At 32.5% G+C, this 26,795-nt stretch overlaps 1 protein-coding gene across 2 annotated transcripts in view; it reads right to left on the minus strand.

The window, feature by feature from the left end:
• Positions 1 to 5,025: 5,025 nt before the first annotated feature.
• Positions 5,026 to 26,795, minus strand: part of TRPS1 (transcriptional repressor GATA binding 1) — a 303,434-nt gene continuing 281,664 nt past the window's right edge. For both annotated transcript variants that reach the window (XM_051971007.1, XM_051971006.1), the window contains 2 exons: positions 17,107 to 17,229; positions 5,026 to 11,725 (listed from right to left, as the gene is read on the minus strand). In XM_051971007.1, coding sequence (XP_051826967.1) covers positions 10,664 to 11,725; positions 17,107 to 17,229 — 1,185 coding nt within the window. In that variant the 3' untranslated portion in view covers positions 5,026 to 10,663. The remainder of the gene's footprint in view (positions 11,726 to 17,106; positions 17,230 to 26,795) is intronic.

Genomic DNA, 26,795 nt, shown 5'->3' on the forward strand with positions numbered 1-26,795 from the left:
CTCTTTCCCCCCAAAAAAGATTGAACAAAATGATTCAAATCAGCAGAGAAGTAAATTGAAGTATATATTTTTCTAAAAGATATAGATAATTAAGGTTTAAAAATGGCTTAGAAAGCCTGAGTTATGGAAATTAAATTTGCTTTTTACACATTTTCAAGTCCCATAGAATTTAACTGATTCATGAATATATAATCAGACGGATCATCATGACTTAAAAGAAACCTTTATTTGGACTTTGTTTTAATTAGCAAGTGGTATTATTTGAGGCAACTGAACTCAAGAACATAGTAGTCTTGATTTAGAAACAGAAGAGATTACTCTAGTCCAAAGTCCTTATTTCACAAATAAGAAAATTGAAGGCTAGATGGTCATTTTTCAAAGTACCTCAACAATAAACAGATGAACTAGGATTCAACAATAATGCGTCAGACTCCAAATCCAGAACTTTCTTCACTCTATTTCTTACGGAGTCAGGACAATCATATAATACAAAATTGGTAAATATGGAGAAATATAACTTTTTTTGAAAAGGTTAAAAATAAAGCAATTCTTTAATTTTAACTGTTTCAGAATCTTGCCACTCTAGGGAAACCAATAATCTATCCTTTTCATTTATTTATGCATTCATTCATTCATTTATATAAAGGAAAGTATTATATCTATTTTCTCTTAATTTTGCCTTATCTTGATTTATATTTTAGGTAAAAATAGATTTTTGACATAATTTTGTCTAAGTGAGCTATCCCTATATAAATGATGACAGATTTGGAACTTATCTGTCAACTTGGAAGATTTTACAGTCTAATCACAGAGTATTAAATAAATCTGTGTGGTTTCCCTTAAGCACTTTATTTGCCCAAAAGATTACAGATTACTTTTACCCCTAAATAAGTATCTAGAAGGAAATAATGACAAATTAGCATTGTTCAGCAAAATCTCTATTGTTTTAGAAATTCTGCCACTCTAATGTGTTTGGCATTAGCTGTCAACGCAAAGAAAAGGAGACACAACACTTTCATTTTGCCTTTCAATCATGTTCAACACTTCCTTTTATTAATGTGAGAGAGATTTTGATACCTTTATTTAGCTGTAACAAGAGGTATTCTTCCTCTGGAATGTGGTACAGGAACACCTTAGGAGTTCTTAAAAATGTTTTAATTCTCTATTCTTAAACAAATCTTTCCTAACGGAAGCTTTACATCTTTTACTTCAGTTAAATTTATTGATTTTGTTTTTGATCTTATTTGTCATCTAGAGCAAGACTTTTCTGAGTATGTGCCATATCTACCTCTTTAATTATAAGCCCCAGGAATTTTTATTAAAGATAAAATTGAATTGAAACTTTATGTATCCTCAAAAGTCAGTGGGTACCCAGTGAAGAGGAAAGAGAGAAAAAGAAAGAAAAGAAGGAAGGAAGGAAGGAAGGAAGGAAGGAAGGAAGGAAGGAAGGAAGGAAGGAAGGAAGGAAGGAAGGAAAGAAGGAAGGAAGGAAGGAAGGAAGGAAGGGAGAAAGGAAGGAAGGGAGGGAGGGAGGGAGGAAGGAAGGAAGGGAGGGAGGGAAGGAGGAAGGAAGGGAGGGAGGGAAGGAGGAAGGAAGGAAGGAAGAAAGGAAGGAAGGAAGGAAGGAAGTTAAAAGAAGAGACAGAGACACAGAGAAAGGATGAAAGAAATTTGTAGAACTGAATTGAATTAGTTTTCATTTAGAAATCAGTAGATATTGATTGTCATTAAGCATGGGACCTTGTACTTAAACCAAGAATGGTATCTCCTTCATGAGAATTTCAACTTTTTTCCCCATCTAAATGATATTTTGCTTTTTAAAAACTTTTCTGAGAGACATAATGGAATATCATTGCTAGGCTTTCTAAGAATCACTTTGGCTACATATATGAAGACATGAGGAAAGAAAAGTTAGAATATATTTGGAAAAATAGAAGGAAGAGTAGAGACTTGATATATGCAGTTTAGAAAAAAATACTTCCAAAAATGAAATATTTTGCTAAAAGTGTAAATGGAATACCACTTGGTAGTATAGACCAAGTCATATTTCTTTTGCATCTTATTTGGCCCATTTGCACAGTGAAGGACTTAAATATTTGTTGATTGAATAAATGATTAATAGAACCATTGGTAAAGGAAGGATGAATTTAATTTTTTAAGTATCTTATTCTATCCTGTAATTTTTAGAATTATTTTAATGGAAAATATTAAATTATTATATATTTTTTTCCAACATGACTAAAAGACAATGCAAATAGTCATTTTTTGAATAATAATAACTAAAATTTATAGTGTTATGTACCAGATACTGTGCTAAGTGTGATATAATTATTATATTGTTAATGTTATTACTTCTGCAGTATAAGTAAAATATCATGTAAATATTTATATAAATTAAATAAATTATGATAATAAAAATAATAGCTACCATTTATATAATATAGTCCTTACTTTGTGCCAGGTACTATGTTAAGTGCTTTACAATTATCTCATTTGACCCTCACGACAATCCCAGAAAGTCACTGCTGTTATTATCTCCATTTTACAGATAAAAAAAAAATGATAAACAATGGTTAAGAGATCTATGTAGTGACATAGCTGAGTGTTTGAGATAATATTCGAACTTCTCTTACAGACACCAGGCCCCAAGCACTGTCCACATTACCACTGAGTTGCACTCCCAAAAAGTTATGTTTTAAAACTTTATATAATGAAATGACTTCTTATCCTAGCATCATCAGATACATAAAATGGCAATGCTCTGCAGATGGATAAATTTCAAAGACATTTTAGGTTTTATGGAAAACAATGGAGGCTATTACTAGGATTTTAAAATTAGTAATTGTGGAAGGTTAGCAAAATGATGAACAGCACTTCTCATGGAGAAAGTCCATCAAGTTTGTTGTTTGTAGGTACTATGCTGTCCTGGGAAATGTTTGCCATCTGAAGCTTTTCCAATTCCAATTGGAAAAATTATGTTCTTTAACTGCCATGCCTTTAGTGATGTTTATTATAGTCTTTTTCTATATGCATCTTTAATCAAATAGCTATGCCAATCTCTTGTGATTCCCACAACGCAATTCTCAAATTTTTAGGTTTCAGGACCCATTTACCTCAAAAAATCATTGAGAATGAGCTTTTGTTTATGTGGGATTTAAATATCAATCTATTAAAAATTGTTAAGCACAATTTTGAAATAAATTTATTTTAAATTAATATTAATAAATTTATTACATGTTAACATAACTTTTGAAAACTAAAAATAACTATATTTTCCAAGTAGCACTGCATTTCTCATATTTATCTGTCTTCAATATCATACAAATTGTTAGAAAAATATTTCTATAGGCAAATAATATTTTAGTATAATTATAAAAAGAATCTTGATCTTGAAGAAACCCCTAATAAGGTCTCTAGGATGCCCAGAAATTCACAGACTGAATTTCGAGAATTTTGCTACTCTGTAAAAATGATGCTTCTTTGCCTATATTGTTTTGGAATCAGTTATTTGGCAAATGTTTAGTAACTGTCATGTACAATTCATTCTATATACATTATGACAGTAATAAGGTCATAGACATTTTAAGTACTTTGTAGGCAAGTACTATGAAATTAAAATAACTCATTTTAAATATAAATTTTATTTCCTTCTAAGAAATTATATAATTTACTGTTAAGGACCACCTGTCAGTGGTTCCCATGTCACAACAGTTTACAGTCATAAAACAATTAGTAATAATTTTAAATCCTCTTTATTATCCCCTTTCCCTCAGGTGTTTTTTTTTTTTAATAACTTGGTAGAGGAAAAAAAATATCATTTGTCACTTCCTTGTTTCCCTTTAAGGATTTTTTAGAGTTTCATTTTCTGGTGTGAAGGTAATAATTTGAATAGGTCAGTCTGCTCTTTTCTCCCCTCATTGGGGGAAAGAGGAAAATGGAATGAGCAGAATTATAAGAGAGAGAAAAAGCACAAAAAGAGTTGAATACAAATTGAATATCATTATTCATATTTATTTTCCTTTAAAGATTATGGTTTAAAGCATCATTGCTGCGGGAACATGATCAAATGGCTATAAATCCAGAAACTTCTTGCTTTAGGCCTATTGGCACAATCAGAGATGTACTGAACTTTCAAACATATATATAGTAGAGTCCTATCCATCTTGTCCTCTGGTCAGACTTTACAGGGACAACATAATTTTCAAGTTTCAATTCTGCAATAGCAGAGGAAGAAGGGAAATAAGTATGAGTTTGGTAAATGAAAGGCAACAACTCAGACTGAGTGCTAATTTGCTCTTTCTTCCCCTACTCTAAACAAATAGGAAGCAACAGTTCTATTGACTGCTTCTTTAAATGCCTGCCTAAATGCCTTCACCTGTAAAATTCTACAGGGTCTTGTGAAAATCACATAATATCCATTTGTAAAATTTTCAGTGCAGTGGCTGGCACTTAGTAGGAACTTAATAAATGCTTGTTCACTCCCCTACTACAATGTGCTCCTTAATTTTACTGAAAATAAATCACCTTAAATATTATTTTAAAATTACTTTATTTAGATCATTCTGCTTCTAACTGCGAAATCTGTTCCCCTGTTAACACTAACATGTCTTTGCTAATGTTTTCTCTTTTTAGAACTTTAATGTTCTCTTAAGACTATATTAATTTGAATTTTTAAAATTGTCTAAGTATTTTCATTATTTTTAATATTGGCATATATTTCTTGAGATTGTAAACTCATCAAAGGCCAGTATTTTGACTCAATTTATATATATTTTCTAATTTTCTACATTTTTCTGACAGATAATTGATTAAAGTAGACCAAAAAAAAAAGCTATTAAAAACTGAACAAAACCCAGGGAAGAGCCATTTTTCATGGATCTCCAGTTGAAAAAATTCTTTCTCAGATGGGTCAAGCATTCTAAAAACGAATTGAATCTTTCATACCAGATTACTCCAGCCCTTCCTCTCTTCATTTCCTGAAGCTTTATAGATGCAAGTGTATCTGTATAAACCATACCAACACCATTATTTATAACTGGTGGTAAAACTTTATTATTCAAGTTTAGATGTAACAGACATCTTTGCTGCCTGAAGATTGTTTGCATAAGAAATACACCAAGAACATGTTGTGAGTAGAAATGAACATGCACTATGAAAACCAAAATAAAATAAAATAAAAATAAAATAAAATAAAATAAAAAATTCCATGTGTTGTAAGGACAGAACAATAATAGCCAACATTCTAAAGTTCAAATCAGGACTACAAATTGAGTTTTTTTTCTTAGCAACATGAAATCATTCCATATGAACGACATTTTTGCTGGTGAATATTGCTGCAAGGTAAATTTACATTGGCATTTTGAGATGTTTCCCCCCCACCCTATCCCACCCCACCCAAACATCTATGTTTTTGTCAAAAACAGTCCATTTTAAGCAATTTGGCATATTATTACTATCAGTGTTAGTTGCCTTGTTGGTAGCCATTAAAACTATGATTTTTATCAGCCTTGTAATAGTTTTGCCTTTCCACAGTCTTCACTATAGACTGCATAGTGAGAATATTTACAGCTCATCTACAAAAGAAAATAAAAAAAGCAAATTCAAAAGTAAAACAACAAACCTAACTTGTTCTGGTCCTTGGGAGCTAAGGGTTTAAACAAGCTCCTTAGCTACATAATACTACTTGGCATTTGTGCTGTGTCTTGCAGCCAAGGACCTCAAAGTGCTTTCCAAATAAGTACTACATTATTACTATTATTAATAATGTATTTTATTTATTTATTTTTACCATTGTACAGTGGAGGAACCTGAGGCACACAGAGGTTGCAAGTGACTTGCTGTAGGTCACTTAATGGAAGTGGAGTGAAACGGATGGAGGAGAAAAAGTAAAGTCAAGATTTGTATTTTTGGATAATCAAAGAACATTTTCTCCAAAGAACATTTTAAAAATCCCACAATAAAATGATTTCTCTACCCCCTCCCCTTTTCTCTGGGAGTAGAACATGGAATAGGAAATTCTACCTTTTTTTTCCTAGAGTGTAACCCATGAGTATATGTAATCCAGTTGCCATTTCACATTTTCTTTATTATCAACTAGATAGAGTCTGGCCTAACAATTGCCAGAACTCTTTATTATTATGAATGTCCATGCAAATTTCCCTGGATAATTCTCAATGCTATGATTAGTATCAGGATCACATGTGTCAAACATCCATGAAATAGCAATGGAAAACTGAAAGTAGGTTCCTTTTGGAGGAAGGAATTAAACCTTCTATTTTAGTCGAAGTAATCATTGGGAAAATTAATACTGGACTTCCAAAGGACTCAATCTGTGTTTTTTCAACTTTTCCTCATGTATAGTTACATAATTATACCTACCTTTTATTAACATATTAGCATAATATTCAGTTTGAGTTTTACTTAGTGTTCTTTTATCTAATCCATGGCAGTCAGCAAGTTTCTGCCCACTTTGCTGACCAAAGACGTCTTTAACTTTCAGTGGGAACTTCATCTCAATGATAGGGAAAAATTGCTGTATCAAATCTTTAGGCCAAAGCCCGAGTTATAAGACACAAATGACCAGCAGCCCTGCTTTGGTATCCCAACTTTCATCATCCCCAAAGGTGGCAAATATTTCACTTCCCAGAAATAATTTATTGTTCACTGACTTAGCAGGCAACAGTTCAGAGGTCCCAAGACAGGTTACCTTGTGATAGTTTGCAGCCACACAGCAAGAGGCTAATAATTCCTTTATTTTATAGCAGTATTGATAATCTTCAATTAACTAAGAAAAATGTTTTTTTTTTCCCCCTCAGGCATTTAAAATATATACATATTTAATATTTTTGGAGCTGTAATTGCATTGGATCATAATAGATTATGTGCAGATGTGCAATCATTAACATAATGTGCTACCACAGGCTTCAACAAAGAGCTGTTAAGAGTAATATTTTTTTTTCCTTTTCATTAATATTACCTTAGAAAAGAATCCCCATGCTTGTTTTCTAAAATCTACCTTCACTAAAAGAGAACAGTTGAGAACAAAACATCACTATCTTAAGAGTAGACTTTTTAGAACATCTCAATATGTCATGTAGAGAAGACTGGGCATACTATATTTCCCTCATTTGTATTACATAAGTGATTTTGTTAACATGTAGAGTGCTATCCTTTTCTTGGACACTTACAGGCGCGTATCTCTCAAAACTTAATCTTCAGAGGTCTGCTGGCTGTAAACTATTTTTCCATCCCAAGCAACAGTCAAAGTGTGGGTTTATGTATGAGAAAGGAGGATAAAAAGAAGGCCAAGGGGAGAGAAAAGGACAGAAGTGGTCCATATCGAATTTGACAAGAATCATTATTCAGAACACATAGTTACTGAATATTCAGGACATACTAACAAAAGGTACTCTGCATAGGAATGTCATTTGCCAAAGGGGGCAAAATCTCTAAAAGAGCACCTTGGGATACTGAGAAAAAAGTCCTGTTTCAAAACAGACCATGAGGACAGTAATCCAAAGTTTATTCTGAAAGCTAAAAACAAACAAACAAACAAAAACCTCACCATGGTTTTTCTTACTGTTTCTTAAGATGTAGGGCAAAGAGGCAATTTAGATTTTGACAAGTAAAGGGAGGGGGAAGAAAAGGGGTCACTTTTAGTGTAACCTTATATGAATTTTTTTTTTAAAGGGAAAAAAACAAACCGTTTTTCAATATCCCATCTATCTCCTAAAAGCAACAACAACAAAAATAAGAATGAATGAGGTGTGTGGAATAAGATTCATCAAAGCAATGCTAACTAAAAAAGTATACAGAAACTAGATTGAAGATAAATATGCTCAAGAATAGTTTTAAAAAAGAAAGATCTTCCATGTGCTGGTCATATCTACTGTATCTGTTGTGAGGGAGGAAAAAGGGATGGCAAGGAAAGCATGCATGGCTACATTGAGCAGCCTACATGTGTCTAGCACACACACACACATAAAATTTTCAAGAATAGTTTTATACAAGTGAAAAAGTTATACTTGTAATACTGCCCCAATGAGTGAAAACCTCTGGCAGTGAGCTAGGTGTGAGCTGTCCAGAAATACTGTTGCTTGTAGGCTGCTAACATTATGCATGACTTTTTATTATTTTTCTTAGAAAGCTTTGAACAAAATTTTGCCTGTTGGTTGGACAGGTACCTTTCCTCTGGTACCCTCCAATTTTGTCTGTCTAGTTTTGAGATATGGGTATCAACATTCTATCAGAAAGAAAGTGATATGCCATCATTTGAATGCAGGTGCTAATTATGCCATTTCTTCCTTTCAGTTATGAAAATATTAGAGCTACGCGAGATGTAAGTGAGATAAGAATAGGACCCTTCACAATGAAACTCAAGCAGAGGACTTAGTCCTGATTTTTTTTTGAACATTTAAAAATGCAAAAATGAAAATGACAACATAATATTGGAAAGACATTTTAAATCCATTCACTGAAACATTCACAAACCAGTTGAGTAATCTAGGCCATCCAACTTGAAGAGATTAAGACCCTGCACTTTGGAAAAGAAAGGAACCCAAACAAAATGAAAAAAAAAAAAAAAAAAAGCAACTGCATAATATTGTAAAAATGGAACGCAATGCTACTACAGAATGCAATAAAAACATGGGTGCCGAGTAGTCCAATGGCACTTATCAAAATAATTTCTGAAATGTTTCATTTGAAACAGACAAAGCAATAAAAAGAGAATATATGTTTATCATTTTAAGCATAACAATGTGAGTTAAGAGCTTAAGAATTAAAAAAAAGTACTTGGAATGAATAGTGCTACCCTTTTTTTTTTCCTAAGTAGGCATAAAAATATTTTCATTTCCTTCTTATTTTCCATACCATTATATCAAGAAATTTCATTCATTTCATGTTACCGTTTACAACTTTAATGCACACACACACACAAAAAGAAGATATCTACTGCAATAGAAAGAGTTGCTTCATTACCTTGTTTGCTACATTTGCAAATGTAAACAGCGAGGCAGAGCCAGAACTGACTCTAATGCATGATGGAATATCTTTGTTGCATACGTACACTGTAGAAAATAATTATTCAATATGTCAGGCACCATTATTTGAAATGTAATACATTAATATTTACTAGAAAAATAAGTTTTTTTTTCTATTTGTTCTCCCAACTTCTTTAATGAAATAAGTTAATCTGACAGTGCATCCAGTAGCTTGTAATATCTTCTACATCTCCGTGGCAAAATAATAATAACAACAACAATAATAAACTACTGGTTGGGACAATATAATGCAAATTATTAAAGTCAGTCCTTGTACATCCTTGTAGCAAGCATTGAGGATCGTCTAACAGCACCTTTAACCAATTATTTAATGTTCAGTTATTTAGCCCTATTTCCCTGAGCAGTTATGCTGAGGAGCTTTCCCTTCATGGATAGTTTTACAAAGCCTTAAGTATTAAAAGTACTATGAGGACATACTTCTAAGAATTCTATTCAATGCTAGTTAGCTATACCTGGAAGAAGTCTTCTGAAGGGATTGACCAGTATATATACCAACTGTCAGTCTGTGGTAAAAGTAACCTTAGACTCTGCCTAACCACAAAGTTTTGAAAATATATTTAACCAGGAAAAATAAATAAATACAGCAGGTTACCCTGTGGAGATAATGTTCTCTACAAATCAGGCCCATGATGTGATCTTATTATTCATCTAGCTGTTTGAACTGAAGGGATTCCTTTCATTATATTGTGCCAGGTGAGGTTAGTGACCAAGTAGTGTCTAAGAAAAGAACTGGTTCTTCACCCGAGAAAAGAAAGGCCCAGGTGAAATTACTATGGAAGCTTTAAGGACAGTGTTTATAACAATGCATACACCTGAGCCCAACTTACCCCAAATTGCAAACTAAATGACTATTGAACATTTGGACATAGCTAATAGACATAAATATTATAGGCAGGCTAGCTGAAGACGTTTTGCTCCCATCTCTATTTTTCCCTTGCTGCTTCTCCTCACACAAACCTAACCCCAACTTGCATTTTTGTGTTCAAATAAGAAATTTTACCAATGAGGGTGGTTAGGGCACTTATTCACTATTCAACTTTTGCCATTCTGTTAGCTGCCCTGAAGAAAAGAAGATCTCTGAATATCTCTTTCATCCCTCTTTTATGCATAAGATTTTATGTTATCATTAAAAAAAAAATGGCCACTATTTCTGAGTTTCTTAACAAGTAACCAGGTCAGTCCCTTATTATATCACCATTTTATATATACATGTATATATATGTATTCACATACACTGCATACATGTACATAGATACATTTTTGTTCATTCTGAACAAACAGAATAACTGAGGTCTAGAGGTATTTCTCAGGGATATATATCATGGTACACTTTATCCAAGATACTTTTGCTTTATCGGGTTCCAAATGTTAATTGCTATCATCTTCCTTTCCCATTGACCATTATTCATTTCACTTTTGAATCTTGGTAACCCACACATCAAAAGAAAAGAAGGGGGAAAAAAAGGTAAATAATGAGGGATTTTATACTGGATAAGGTAGGCTCTATGAAGTGTTTTTATAGGTCTTCATAAGACATTACAAGCTATTGAATTCCCATCAAGAAAACCTATTTCTATTTAATTGTGCTAAGTGCTAAGGTTTTACTCTTTAGGTTTTCCATTTTTTTCGGCTTGTGCATTGTTCCTATGTAGGCCCCTCTGGATGTGAGTGGTGAAGTCATACTTGTCCGTGCAAAGATGCTGGCATATGCTGCACTGGAAAGGTCCACTGTCACCATGGCAACTCATATGCAAAGCATACATCACTTCATCCAGAAAGACAATGCCACAGTGCACACATTTTGTTGAAAGTTCATCTTGAGTACTTCTATCAACTTTCTCTGTTTTTACTACATTCAAGGGACCTTCATTTTTTACATTTGATGGAGCCTTAGTTTTTTCCTTGGAGGCACCATTTGCAGTTGGCCCAGGTCTGGAATGCTTGATCGCCAAATCTAGAGGAATGTCATTGTCTGATCCAACAGCTGAAAAATGAGGAGGCAGATTAAAGGTGGGATAAGGCACATAGTTTTGGCAAGGGTTTGGTAGGCCAGGCACATGACTCAAGTAGTGCGGATTCCCAGGAACTGACAGCTTATATTTACTCCAGAATCGCAGCCAATCTGCTTCACTCTGGAAGTCATTGTGTACAAATGGAAGTCCAAAAATTGGATACTGGTACTTTTCAATAGGGCTTCCTGGTGGTGAATAATTTGGATGTTTCGCAGGTCTCATGTATTTTTCTATTGGACTGCCTCTCTCAGAACTTCCTTTACCTTCGGATACTGATGAACTATTTCCTGGGTCTCCAGTACTTTCCTGAGGACTTTTTATCTGAATGTGCAAAGGTTGCATCCTTTTGTGAATATCCAGAGTTTGGCTGACCAACATTGGCTGCTGAGCAGAATGGCTTTTAGTCAATGAACCCTGGGCCTCATATTTACTCAGGCTGGGGAGCTGAATTTCTCTCTGGTGACCTTCAGTTAAATGATCCTCTGACCTCCTCTCTAATGGGCTTCCATTGACTTGCTCCTCACCACTACCCCTCTGCTGTTTGTTTAGCTGCTCAGCCTGAAGTGCCTCTGGGTTAAGGCGCTTTCTCGTCCGTCTCCTAATGATCTGCTCACCGTTGTTCTGTTTGATGATGTTTAAAGGCCTGGGAGTCTGCATAGAACATATATGTAATACACAAAGGAAAGGAAATACATTAAAACACAGTAGAAATTTGTGTACAAATATAAACTATACATTGTCAAGTTGAAAAAGATTCACTAACTTGCCTTACTTTGACAAAAAGGATTCATTTAAAAACAACCACACTAAGATGAACTTTTAACTTAATTTAAATGCCTAATGTTGTTGAAACACTAAGTCAATTATCAATTTATTTTTAAATGATATTTATAAACTCACTATTTCCCCCAGACTATTATTTAGTATACCAAAAAAAAAAAAAAAAAAGCTGATTAAAAATTACTTGTCGATGACTAGGGGAAATATTTCCCACCTTCAGTTTTAGGTTGGATCTTGAGAAACTGGATGATTACTTTTGAAACTGCTTGTTAAAGATTTATATAATTTTATATCTAAATATGAAATTGTGTAATAACAACATACAAAATAAAACCCAACATTAGTAGGGTTAGAAAATAAAATATTTATATAGGAGATCAAAGCATATTTGATGTTTCTATTTTAGACCACTAGGAGGTCGGCCATCTTTCTTTTATTTTTCTTCCCATGTTGATAAAACATTTTAAAATCATTTAAGTGATATTACATATTAACATGTAAAATGTTTATTTTCTATCATAGTTTTAAATCAAGGAAAAGAGATCCTGAAATCAGATTAAAAAAATAAAATCAATTTAGTAGCAAAGCTAAAAATCATACAACAATAGTAGGATGTCCAATAAACTATACAAGATATTATTATGCATGATTGATAAGAAAATTATTATATATACTAAGCAAATATATCAATTAATTATTTTGAATTATTATTACCATTACCCAAGGAGTATTATTCTTAAGGAATAAGTTCAACCATCATTTATTAAGTACCTATTATGTGGAATCACTCAAATAACTTTCACTTCTGTGATTTTATTCTATTATCATAACCTCCTTAAAAGCTAAATAAGGCTAGATGGCATCTCCATTTTTCAGGTGGCAAAATAAAAGGCACATTTTGCCCTTTTTTAATATTAAGATTTAGATTTTTAAGAATTAAGATTTAAAATTAAAATTTTAAGATTAAGATTTAAAATCATATTGGGAGTACTGGAATAAACAATAATTCTCTGGATTCTCAGACTATGCTTTTTGAAGTAGATTTTGTTAGGAGGATATTGTATATGTTACAAAGTTATCAACATAGTATCAATAAATATGTATATGAATAAATAAAGAGACAATTCATTGTGGCCTTAGTCAAAATATGTTTTCTTCCACTGTACTCTGTAATTCTATAACTTACCACACATATTTCATGAATTGTTTTCATGTGCACTTTGAGCAAGTATTCCTATTATGTGAACAAAGTCCATGGATGGCAATATAATCAATTTTCTACATATAGTAAAAAGCCAATCTTTGTCTGAAGTTGTAAAGTTAATAGAACTTGTTTTTCCTATAATGATAATGTACTAATTGTGCCTAATAGCTTAGTCTGAAAATTAATAAATACCATCTAATTTTTTTTAAAGTGAACTCTTCAATCCATACTAAGCCAGAGGGGAAAAAAATCAAATGAATAGTTTTTAATTTCCATTAAGAAAGCTATTGATATCATCAAAAATTCAATATCCTTAAAAATGTTTCAGCTTATATTTAGTTGTTTTTTTTTTTTTAATTTTTAGGGAAAAAGCACCTTTAAAGTGCTTTCACTGATGTCACAAAAGAATCTTGTAGGAAAAGAAAAGTTTGTAACCATATTCTTCAAGTTTTCATAGAAGTAAAAACCTTTGAGAGCTAAATTCCCACCTTTCTCATTTTAGAGATGAATAAATATATCCAGGAAGGTTCATGAACTTTTCTGAAAGCAGAGTGACTACCACATACTAAGTATTTAATAAATATTTATTGACTGTCTAACTGACATTGATTTAAAACAATTGGAAGATATTTAAGACAAGTTATAAAATGAAAGTCCTCTTCCCCTTGATTAAGTAGTGTTTATTTAATAATGTAATGGAAATTTTGTATCATTGTTATCAAGTGCCCTTCTTTTTATATTCCTTCCAACTTCTAACATTACTTGAAAACTATATCTTTGTAAATTCTACTACACTGTTAGTACTCTTATTGGTGATTATTCTTTTTAAATATTTCATTGCCAGGTATAGGCAACTGTTCTCTAAATTATTAATCCTTTGACTAAATCTCTTTCTCCTGATTCTCTCTGTTGTCTTCTACAACTTCTTGGACACTCTTCAAAATTTTCTCATACTTTGGTACCTTGTTTAGATTTATTCTATACTCTGTCTTCTCCCCTAATCCTTGATGGCCTTGGACATCTGTATGATGATCCATTTAAAATCCTGCCTGCACATTTCTTTGAAGTCTTTAACCCTAAAGCTTCCATTTCCATTTTATTTCTGTAACCCATGACTGTGAGTTAATAGGATAATAATCAAAAACCTAAAATTCTTAACTCTGAAATTCTTTCATTTTGACCCCAGCATCTTGTATGCACAACCATAGTGACTTTTTGTCCTGTGATGTTTATATTTTTCCATGTCCTTTTGTCTCTACTATTTTCGCCATGCTCCATATCTAAAAAAGGAATTCTTCCCACTTCATTTCTGAATTCCATCTCTTTTTCAAAATTCAAATCCTGAGCCATAAAGTATTCCTACATACTCAATTGCATCTGAAAATTACTTTCCCAATCAAATTTCTCTTGACATTTGAACTAAATTATGTTACAATATTTGACACATAAATGATGTTTGATCTTTATCTGTAAACTGACTGCTTTATCACGCTCTTTTTTGTATCATAATCATTTTTGTACTTGTCCTTTTTTCACTATAATGCTGTTTTGTTAAAAACATGGCCCCATTGCTTACTTAGTGCCTAGTATCCCTGTACATTGTGTAGTTCCTAAAACATAGGCATTTAACAATAAATTTTAATTGAAATTATGTTTTAAGTTAATAATTTGTGGGAAATGTATGTTTTTTATTTTTATTATTTTTTTTCTTTTATTTTTTCCAACTTTACTATAAAATGAGAGAACATTATTTTAGCATTTTGCCTCATAAATATGATGAAATATAAAGGGATGTATACGTATATGTGTGTGTTCTTTCGAGAATTGAAGCCTTCAATATATATATATGAGATCATTTAAATTATTATAACCTGATAGAGCAGAAGCTTAATTAAATTTCTAGCCCATGATTGGCCAAAGTTCAGTTAAAATCATTAATGTCAATGATCATTAAGTTGAAACTTATTACTATACTGGAATGGTGCAAGTAAAAAAAAAAAAAGAAAGTAGTTTAGAAAAGGGGAAAAGACAATCCTTTCACAGACTACACAATGAGAAAAACTTTTATAGATTGTTCACATTGGATATTTGTAATGTATATATGTGAAAAATGCTCCCAAGGTCTATATATGAAAATGTTTTTTAAAAATCAATTTCTCTAAACATGTGAAAAATGTATTTTATGTAGAACTGAGAACAAAAATAATACTACAATAGCTATCAAAATTAAGGAGGAAGAATGTTTCCACCAGGAAAGAAAATTCAAAGGCATCTTACTATTGTCTTCAAATATCAAGAGACCTGTCATATGGGTAAAGGATTAGAGCTTTTTTGTATAGTTCTGGGAAATATAACTTGGACCAGTAGGTAGAAGTTGGGTATGTTTTGTTTCAACAGAAGGAAGAATTTCTCTAATTATTTGAATTTTCCATAAATGAAAAAGAACATTTCAACAAACATTTTCTGTATCTGTGGTATTTTTTTGCATTTGTATCCCCTGAACCTGGCACAATTCCTGACATACAGTTTAATAACTACAACATATTGATTGATTAGTTAATATAGTGACTTTTTCATTATTGGAGGTATTTTTTAAAAGACTAGATACCTTCTCTGCTAGGTGTTTTTTTCTTCAAATAGGGATCAGACTCTCTGACCTTTGAGGTTCTATGATTCTATTAAATGGAATATTCTTTTCTAATATTTCAAAGATGGATGTGACCATCAGATGAAATACATAAAATAAAATGTTTGACTAAGTGATTTGCATTTTCAGAATGGAAAAATACTTTCTATTGGAAATTGACATGGCATGGTACATGGAAATTTGCCAACTTAAAATCAATTAAACTTGAGTTCAAGTTTTTACTACTTGTTAACTATATTAGTTTGCCTGTTTGGGTCTCAGCAATATATATCTAATAAAATAGGGTCAACTGTAAGTATACTTTCAATCTCTTAGAGATGATAAGCATTTTGTAAGAATAAAGTATTGTGAAAATGTTAAATATGGAGTAGCTAGGTGGTACAGTAGATTGAGCACCAACCCTGAAGTCAGGAAGACCTGAGTTCAAATCTGGTTTCAAACACTTAACACTTCCTAACTATGTGACCCAGTGCAAATCAGTTAACCCCAATTGTTTTAACAAACAAACAAACAAAAAAAAAACAGAGCATGTTAAATATTATCATCATCATCACCATCTCACAACATTCTTTTTATTGTAGATTTATAAAGAATATGGAAAGGCTCATAAGAAGTCACATAGGCCAACTGCTGCATATTAGTGAAGAGGAAGAATGAAATCTGGAGAGGTCTTAGGAGTATTAAGTTTTAGTTAGGAACTGAATCCAGGTCTCGTGGCTCCAAAGCCAGTGGTGTTCTTTTCTTTTTATGAAGTGGCTTATATGTCATATTACCCTTGTTGATTCTATTACATCTAACAGCACAAAACTCAACATAGTCTCTAAATTTAATCTTCTGTGCATCATTTGGGATCTTAGGAACCTGCTCTCAACCTCAAATAAAATTTAGGAATCAAAAGCATCATTTTACAAAAAGAAATGTTTCTGAAAATGTCTTCCCCTTAAATGTAACATGTTGGCATTTCTGAAGACAAAAGGAACAAGAAACTTTAGCACTGTGTCTATTCTCCTACCGATCCCACAATATACATATTTTGGATAGAATCCTCAGCTTTGAATTTTTCACACAAAATTTAATATCCTTTTATAGGATCCTTCTTCTAACACAAATAAATTTCAATGAATCCTGAAAACATTTGTTAAGCCATGTGCCAAGTGGAATTCTTAGAAATCAAGTTTTTCTTCTCTTATATTCAAATAATTAAATGCACCACTGATGATTTCCCTTCAGCATTGTAGCCTGCTTCCTAATGAATTACATGTGATTTCTAAGTGACCATATTGAAAAAACATGCTAAGAAATTAAATGAAGGCCAGTTCCAATCACACAAATAAGCCCATACCATAGCTACCCTTGCCATATAAACCTTTTCCTAAAACAAACTTAGTAAGTTCTTCCTACCGAGTGGAGCTTCTGGTAGAGGCCACACGCGTTGCATACGTAGCCGCCATTGGCATTCTTTCGCCAGAGAGAGGTCTTTGTGGTCAGGCAATTGGCACAGAAAACACCCGAGCCTCTACGTCTCTGAAATGCAGGAAAAAAAAAAAAACACGCACAGGTCAAAGGTGAGTCACATGATCAGGAGAGAAAGAACAAATCAGCCAGAGAGTTTTGTCTCTGGACTACCAACAATGACAGTATAAAACCACACTGCCATAATGAGGTCAGGTTCAATTGTGTCTAATAGGCTCCACTGATTTTCAATATAATTAACCCTACAGTGATGGATGAGGTGTGTGGAACACCAAAGACTTTTCACAGACATAGCTCTAACTTTTTGAACTTTGGGGTTTGTGCCTTTTAATGATGGCTGCTAAATGCTGCACTCTAAAATATACCTTTGAAAAGTGTCAAAGCAAAATCTGAGAGACATAACATCACAAATATGGATGATGTAATTTGGAAACAGCAGCAGGACTGTCGTGTTGGTTTTAAAATGTGGTCAGCCTGGAGAACATGTAGAAAATGAACCATTTAAAATTAATTCTAGTCTCTTTCTTTGTAGCTTTCTTGTAACAGAAGTTATTAGCAGAAAGCAGGACATTCGATTCCGGTTTTTCTTTTACAATTGTAAGGTCTTCAACAGAATACTGTTTATTTCCCACAACTCCTAGGGAATGAGTATTGACCTCTGCCAAACCAATGAGAAGTACAGTATTATTAATGAGACCTCTTATGAACTTAATCCTAAAGCCAGGCAACATTGTCCGTGGAAGGATTATTTATTTATTTTTCTGCACTCAGCAAGGAAATCATGGTTTTTTAATTCAAATTTATTTTAGTCAACTGGTAATGCCCTCATCAGCTTCAATAACAATTTCAGAATATTTAGTGGGAGACAAATTTATAAGTATTGCTTATGACATTCTCCCTAACAAATAATAATTTCATTAACCTCATTTAAACAAAAACCAGGCTATGTTTGTAGGCACAAATACTAACAAACAGAAAAATAGCATTTTCTTGCAAAAAAAAAAAAAAAAGCCTGAATTACAACTCAGCTCTACTTTTTCTAAATAAATATCATAAAAAAAAAAAACCCACATTTTAGATAAGGGGTGGGGGGGAGTCTCCATGGAAGCCAAGTTTAATAGAAATTAAGAATGACTAACATAATAAGTTCAAATTTCAGAGTTTCATAAAATTTAAGAAATTTATTTAACTTCAGTCCATACTGTAGAAGAGTGGTATCATTGCCAAAAAAATACAATGGTTATAATTGTACTCTGATACATTTCAAATGGAAAGCTTTCTGCAGACATAATTTTGGCTTCGAGACTGGAACACTTTCTTGGCATTGAAAGGGCATTTGATTCATCGGGTGTTTCACAATGTATCACTAAAAAGACCTGGTGAGCAGCCAGTTCCCTATAGGGTAATTTTTCCATCCAGATGCAAGTGCTATCAGAGGCCCTCGTCAGCTAAACTAATTATGATCTTGCATTTGCTGATGCCTGCTCACTCTAACATTCGACATCCTCCATTAATCATCAATACAAGGAAAATGAATGAAACGTAAAGAAATGAGGGTTGGTAAGCTGCATAGCCATAAAAATCTGAAATGAGTGCAATAATTTAACAAGATTGGGGAAATGTTTTTAGTGAGCACAAAGTCAGGCGAACAATTGCCCTTTTAAACCAAGAACACGATTTCATTAGTACAGCAGGTTATGCTACTTTGGGTGATATAATAAAATCTAGATTGTCATCAGTATAATCTCTTGCTCCTTTCCTCTTTCTCCCCACCCTGGAGTCAGAAGGAAGAATGCCTTGCATTTCTCTAAATCTTGATAGTAAGACCACATCATGTATGTCAGCCTGCAGCAAGTTCTGAACTTGATGCCTTTTTTGAATGGAAACTACCACAAAATATGAAAAGCTTTCTGCCTGATATCTATCAGTTCTAAGGACTTGTGTTTATCAAAACTACTTGACTTCCCCCTTTACACAAAGAAATATTAGGGAGTGTCTGGCTAGGTAATCATTGTGAAACTCCCCTAGGTTGTAGAAGATAGTTTTTTTTTTTTTCCTTTCCTAGAGCTTAATAACTGCTTTGGCAAATAAACATAATCTTGATCCACATAAAGGCAATGGAAATGTCTATTTGGAAATTAATACATATATGGCTGAGGCTCAAATTTGATTGTGGAACCATTTATTCCTACTTTTTTTCCCTGATGCCCTGGGTGCCTGTTACAACATGCCAAAGTGGGTGTAATCCTAATTTGAGTGAATGTTCCTATTTTGGCAAACTTCATACTTGATTCTTTTGCAAAGGAGCTAATCTTTTTATAGTTAAAATAAATATTCTGAAAATCAATATGTACATACATATGCATGTGATATATATATCACATGTATACACACACACAAATTTCACTATCTATGTTTCTGAAAAATTTTTGTATTATGGAATATTTGTACATCAAATTCTATTTTTATTTCCCTAAGGAGGATAGCTTGACACTGAGGAAATCCTACCATTAATGCTTTCATAGAAGAAAAATTCTGTAAGATAATTTAGTCTTTCTTCCTTTATCTCATCTATCTTTTTTGATTGATTTATATGTAGCAGGTTTTCTAAAAGTGGGACCACAGTTATTGCTAATATCAAAAAATACTTCTTTTATTCCTGCATAGCCACACACACACACACACACACACACACACACACACACACACACACTGAAATAGGGCCATGTTTATTTTTGGTACCAGGGCACAGAGTAGGAAAAAAGTATAGATATTTTTCTTCTAAAAATCATCTCCCATGTGACCACATCTGGAAACTACTATAAATAGTAAAAAGAACTATTCTTTTGCATTTAGAAGATCCAGGAGTGCTGAACTGGAAGTAGAAGAGGCTGGAATCATATATAATATACCATATACACACACACATATAACCTAGATATTGTCCAAAATATTTTTAATAATAATTATTATCATTATTTTTATTATTCCCATTTTACAGATGAGGAAATGGAGGCTTATAGAAATTAAATGATTTGAACTTGGCAAACAAATAGTGTCAGTGCTGGAATTTCAATTCAGATCTTCATGATGACAAGTTTAACACTTTAGTCACTCCACTATACGGCAGTATTGTCACAAGGGACACGCTTAACTATTCTATGAAGCACAACAAGCTCTTAAGCTATTATGAGGTACTGTAGAATATGAAGGAATATCTCTAGATGAAGGTAAAGATTTTCTAAAAATAAAATATAAAGTCTCAAATGGACGATTAAGAATGCCTCTTTTCATATTATTGATGATGTGCCATATAAAATAATTTTTTTTTAAATTGCAGTAACAGCTCAAAAAATTTCCTTCAAGACTCAGCCAAAGTCCTACCTTTAGCAAGAACCCTTTTTTGATTCTTCATAAGCCTTGCATATGAGATTAATAACCCCCTTCCAATTTATCCTGTAATTATATACAAATATATGTATATTATATGTGTATGTATGTATATTATATATGTACATATATAAACATAATTGTGTCAGTGTATTATTTTTTGTATGATCCCACATCATACTTTGAGCTAGAACTTTTGTTTATTTGTGTTTTTTTTCCCCCTTTGCCCTTCTTTGTATCCCTAATGCTTAGAACAATTACCTGGCTCATAACAAGTACTTAAAAAATAGTAGTTGAATGACAGATTTGAAGGGCTCACTTCAAGATTCATATGGCTGCCAGTGGTCTGGGAACAGTGTTTGGGACATAATAGGTGTTTAATAAATGCTTCCTGCTCCACATTCTTTTTCTAAAAACTTTTGAATTCTGTACTTGTTTTTCTTAGTTTTTTCTTCTCCATTAAATCTTTAGTATCCCACTGCCTGTGATGTCAGAGCTCAGAAATCATCTACCTTATTCCTACAAAAATTTCTCTTCCTTAGTTGCCTGGACATGAGAAAAAAGAAGACTCCAGATGGCCCATATATTAACTAATAAGAAAGGAAAAGTGATTTTCCATGAGGTTATCTTTGGGAACAACATCCATTGATTGAGCCCAATTCTTTTTTTTTTTTTTTTTTTTTTTTTGCTAGTGCCTTAACATTTCCTCAATAGAGATTACTGACCACTACTTGCAAATGAGAATTGAATGGATGTTTTTTCTCTGAATCTCTTTTATTGCCCTACTTTCTTTGTCCTTGTTTCTAGGCTTTTTCCAGTATAGATCTTGTGCCTCCTTTTACCAGTTCCAAGTGTTAAAATGTACCACAATAAAGGTTTATTGATTTACACCTTACTGGCTTATATAAACTCTTGGGGACAATCTTCTCTGAGTTCCCAAATTGCTGATTTAGGCTAAGACAAGATTCTTAGTATAATGAAGCTGGCATAACAAAGATAAAAGAGGTGATAAGAGTGTATTCTAATGTCCTTAGAACTTATCATAATTATTGTATTCTTTGCTTTTCAATGTTTAATGACAGTGGTTATTACCACCATCACCACCACCACCACCACTTCTACTACTACTATGGAAACATGTTGTTTCTCTCTTTAGATAATAAGACTATTAATGTTAGAAATGCTAAAAATCCTACAATTCACTTATGTTTCAAGCAGAAAATTCAGAGTTGTGCACTTGGTGGATTCTTAATAACCACAATAATATCAGTTCCACATAAAACCAACTTTTGCTTTATTCTAAGTCACCTTATTTATTATTTTTGAAAATTAAGAAATTTTTTTTTATCTCTTCTGGTCACATTTGTTTGCATTGATTTTATTTTAAGTGGGCAGAACTAATTGATCATTTTCCAATAAATGAAATACAGAATACTCATTTTGTAACCATATGTGTTTTTGCATAAATTTTCATTATGCTATAATTGATATTGTTCAATTATTGTTATTTTTAAACAAACATCATTCTCTTTGTGCTCACAGAAATATTCATCCCTTTATATATCCCTCTCTGTGTGTATGCAGATTTGCAAACCCATGTTCCTCTGAAAAATTCTCTTTCTGCAGCAACAGTATCTTTCCTTCCTCCATGTTGGTTTATAAACCCATAAAGAGAATTTTGAGAGAACAGAGAAGAGAGAAATGTTAAAAAAAAATTCTTGAAGAAATTCCTGAAGATCCATTCATTAGTATCCATAGTCTTCTTTTAAGCTGACATAGACTTAACCCATTTTTGCAGCAATTGAAGACTGAAGGGAGATTTATTTCTCTATCCATACCCTTAAAGAAAACTAAAATTCCACAGAAAGTCTATTTTTTTAATCACAACTATTTTAATAGAAAAATTCTAAAAGAAAAATCCACTTGCCATCTAGGGGAAGGGGTGGGGGGAAGGAAGAATAAAATTTTGGAACACAAGGTTTCACAAGAGTGAATACTGAAAATTATCCATGAATATATTTTGAAAATAAAGCTTCAATTTTTTTTAAAGGAAAAATCCAATAAAAGAAGTTAAGCACTTCATCTTTTCAGGGTTAAACTTGTAATTTTCAGGTTTCATTTGGACTACTTATATATTATTTCTGCCAGTCAATAATTTCATGAAAGGAATTCAAGTCAATGATAGCCATATTTAATTGGACTGAATTTTGAGAAGAGATGACTGGTATTAAGAAGAGTTTCTTCATTGGGAGGAAATAGCTACTCTTAGAAAATATCAACTTAAAAGTGATGTGATAATTACTGAGAATTCTTCTGAATACTTCTCTTCATATGCCAACTGTGTCATCATTTGGTATGAATACTCAAAACATTAGTACTGTTAATGCCACAAAATACAGTATCTATAAATATTCCAAAATTAGAAACGTTTAATGCAATGATAACTTCCTATGAAGCAGGCACAAAACTACCCTTCTGGCTTAATACAGATGACTTACCACTTACTGCATAGTCTTGGCTAATTAACTTTCTGTTTTGGTGTGATGCAATAAACTTGCTTTGGTATGATGCAACAAACTCTGCATGGACCCTTCGCACACTCTCACCTTCCAACCCCTTGTTAACAGGAGCAGAAGAGCAGAATACTGCATCAGTTTAAAAAGAAGAGACAACTTATGACTTAGTGTCTTCCTTTGATTTTTTAAATCAAGTGGTAAGTAATGTTTTCTGTTAAAGAAGGGTTGATCAGTGTTTTTTCCCTCCCCCTCTCAGTTGCTCTTATATACACTATGGACTGAAATTCCTTTTGGTCCTATTGAAATATAAATAGCATCTTTACTTATAAATTAAGTTAATGGGTCTATTTTGCTTTCTTCTGTCAATGTTCTCTGTCAGTCTTTGGCTCTTTAGCATTTATATTATGTGTAGGAAATACATATCTATACTATATCAGATTTATATTTTATATCAAGTATCTTTGAGGAGACCTAGGCAGAAGTTAGAATCTTAGCCTAAAGAACCTTTTTTTTTTTTAAAGGTTCCAGTACATAAGGAGCTAGAGAATATGAGAAAAAAAAATCTTAAACCCCTCTTATTAGAGGTCAGGTTCTTCAAGACTGAAGCAAGTATGGCCTCATGCATAACTTTACAATAGATTGGACTTCCAGTGAAAAGTGAGAGGATTTCATAATCTAGCACTGATTATTTTTGTTAAACTAAACAAAATAAATATATTTTTTCAGCTTTTAAAGGACCACAAGTAGTTTCAAAAAAGTAAATAACTATCTAATAAAACTTTATCTACTTATTTGCAATCATTAAAGGACCTTATTTCTAGGGCATCATATCTAACCACTATAGTTAAGAATCTTTTAATGTTCCTAAGTCTAATTGTACCTTTTGGTCTTTGCCACTTGATTCTTTTAAAAATTATAAGGTTGAAACTTGGCACATGTATTTGTAAACCCAGAAGCATCTTTAAATAAATAAATAAGCAAGCAAACCAACAAAGACTTATTTAAATTAGTTCAATTGTTTACTTCTTGGATAATACTCAAAATGCAAAAATTCCCAGATTCATGACTATGTCACGATGATCCCAAGTCCCAAATTATTTAAGAAAAATTGAATTTGATGGACATGGTTAATGATTAAAATGGTTAATATTTGAAGAACTAGACATTTACAATATAGCATCTAACAACAATTTAAATTTCCCATTAGCAAATATGTAGAAATCTATCCTTAATAAGAATTTTCAATGAAAAAGAACCATACTGAAACCATGTAATTACATAACAAGCCCTGATATGCCAAGTATTTACTCACATTTTTTATGGTTTTATATCTTGGCCATTTCAAATAGAATCATTCTAAAATTTTACATACATGTTGTTAGCTTGGATGCCCCTCAAAATCTTTTTAACTCTTTAAACTATTTCTAGATTTATTAGAATGAAACAAATATTATTTACAATATTTTTCTTCAACTACCAAGCCATAATATTGCAGTGCTTTATGTATTTATTCACCCCAAAATTGATCAACATTATTTTCTCATCAGATGACTGAAGAACAGGCATGATTATTTAGGAAATTCATGTTTATTTGCAATTGGGAATTCATATTAAATAGTTTGACTCCAAAGGTTGTTCTAATAAGTGTAATCTGCAAGGAGTAGAAGTGGGAATGAGGAGCATTTGGTATAGGCCTTCAGTTTAAAGGGATTGTAAAGTATTTGAGGAAGATCTGTTAGAGTAGAAGGAAGACTGAGTTTTGGTATCAAAATACGTAGAATCATATGCAGATCTGCCCTTTCTAGCCAACATGATGCTGTTTGGATCTCAGAATCTGTCTTGCTTTACTTCAACATTTTTTGGGGGAAAAAAGGCAGGGGGCAAGAGGAGTTGAACTGGATACCTCTCAAGTGTCTTCTAGTTCTATATCTGATTCTATAGAAGTATGAAAAAATAAAAAGAATGATCTTGCAATGCCTAATGTCAACTGTGACAATGCATGCAAACTAAATATTTCTTTTATCAGTTTATTTACAACAAAAGAAGTAAAAAGAATGTTTGTTAAGATTTTTATATTATCTTATTTTATTACCTTTAAGATTTTATATTATCTTATTTTATTTTGTTGGCTTTTGTATTTTCTTTTATCATCATTCTCTTACCCCGCCAAAAAAAAAAAATTACTATAGCTAAGAGTTTTGAAAGTTAGAAATAGTTTCATCTAGCCTGGATTTGTGAGAGCTAAAGTTCAAATTGATGATCTACAGGACTGCTCATCAACCACAGTCTCTGGTCATTGAATAGTAGAGCCAGGAACAAGTGTTCAGCACAAAACTTATGTCTTGAACTTATGTTTTGCTATTCTGGTTAATGGACACAGGAGGTTGCATTTCTCATGTTCACTCATGCCCACATCCTTAACCCTGGGAACAAGATTCAAGGGAGATGGTATTCCTTCTACCTAGTTACTCATGTCCAACATTCCTTACATATCAAAAAACCTATAACAATGGGGCATATATTTGAAGTAATATGTAATTATCCTATGAAAAATGTAAATATTTATCTTGGAATAATTGTTTTAAGAGGACAGACAAAATCTTATTCAGACTTTTCTGCTTGAAGCTATATGGTTATAAAAATAACAAAAAGCAACTCTCAAGAGTGATGTTTCTTATCCTGACTACAGTAAATGAATAGCACATATATCCTAGGTTTTATTTTATTATAAAAATGTATGATATAAAGAAAAACATTTTAAAAATAAAACAGAAAAAACAAGATCTTCTCACAATGTTATATTTTCCTTCTAAAAAGCAGAAAAACAGAGAATTAGATTGCTCTTAAAAACCAAGCAAATGTATTAACTCTGTTTATATAATACCTTTTTTTTTTTTAAAGAATTGTAAGTACTTTCCATGAATATACCTCATTGTTTTTCTCTTGGAAATTATCTCATTCCCTGATATTTTATTTCTGTGACATTTTGGGTGTTACCCACTTAAAAAAAAAGCAAAGAAAGTAAACTACTATTTCTGAAAATACACTTGATGGTTTCTATCACTAACATTGTCTCCTCAAGGAATTCACAGGAATAGCTAATGCCATCTAAGGGTGTGTTTATGCCATTTCATAGCTCTTCCATGTTTTTCTATTAGAAGAAACATACCAATATATTGTCTAATTTTTTCTCCCTTGATAGAGTTATTATTAGAGCATTAAATAATCACCAGTAGTGTCCTGAATACACTGGATACATCAAAATACACCTCTCAGTAAAGCTAGTACTTTAATTAATCTTTTATAGTTTAACCATGCAAATAGACTAAAGAACATTTTAGCAAGAATGGGAAGGAAAGATCTGCTAGGGAAGAGATGTTGCTGTTAAAACACAAACTGGCTTTTGCCTGCAAATAAAATTGTGAAAAATCAGTTGAAACTACATGTGACAAGCCCTTGCCTGTTTTTAAAAAAGCCCTCTCTGCCCTCAGATTTCCTGCCAGAATAGTGAAGAGACACCACAAGGCTCAGCCAAGCCTCCATCTTACAATCACCTATCTCAGCCCTTGGACTTGGCTCATGTTTACTCTGCTTATTATATTCACTTCCTCAACACATCAACAATGCTAATGGAGACTAGCATCAACTTCACTGACATCTCTGGCTACAAGCACTGGAACAAGCTTGGTTCCAGCACATGAGGCAATCTAC

This window comes from Antechinus flavipes, chromosome 1 (genome assembly GCF_016432865.1).
Source record: "Antechinus flavipes isolate AdamAnt ecotype Samford, QLD, Australia chromosome 1, AdamAnt_v2, whole genome shotgun sequence".
NCBI classification, from domain to species: domain Eukaryota; kingdom Metazoa; phylum Chordata; class Mammalia; order Dasyuromorphia; family Dasyuridae; genus Antechinus; species Antechinus flavipes.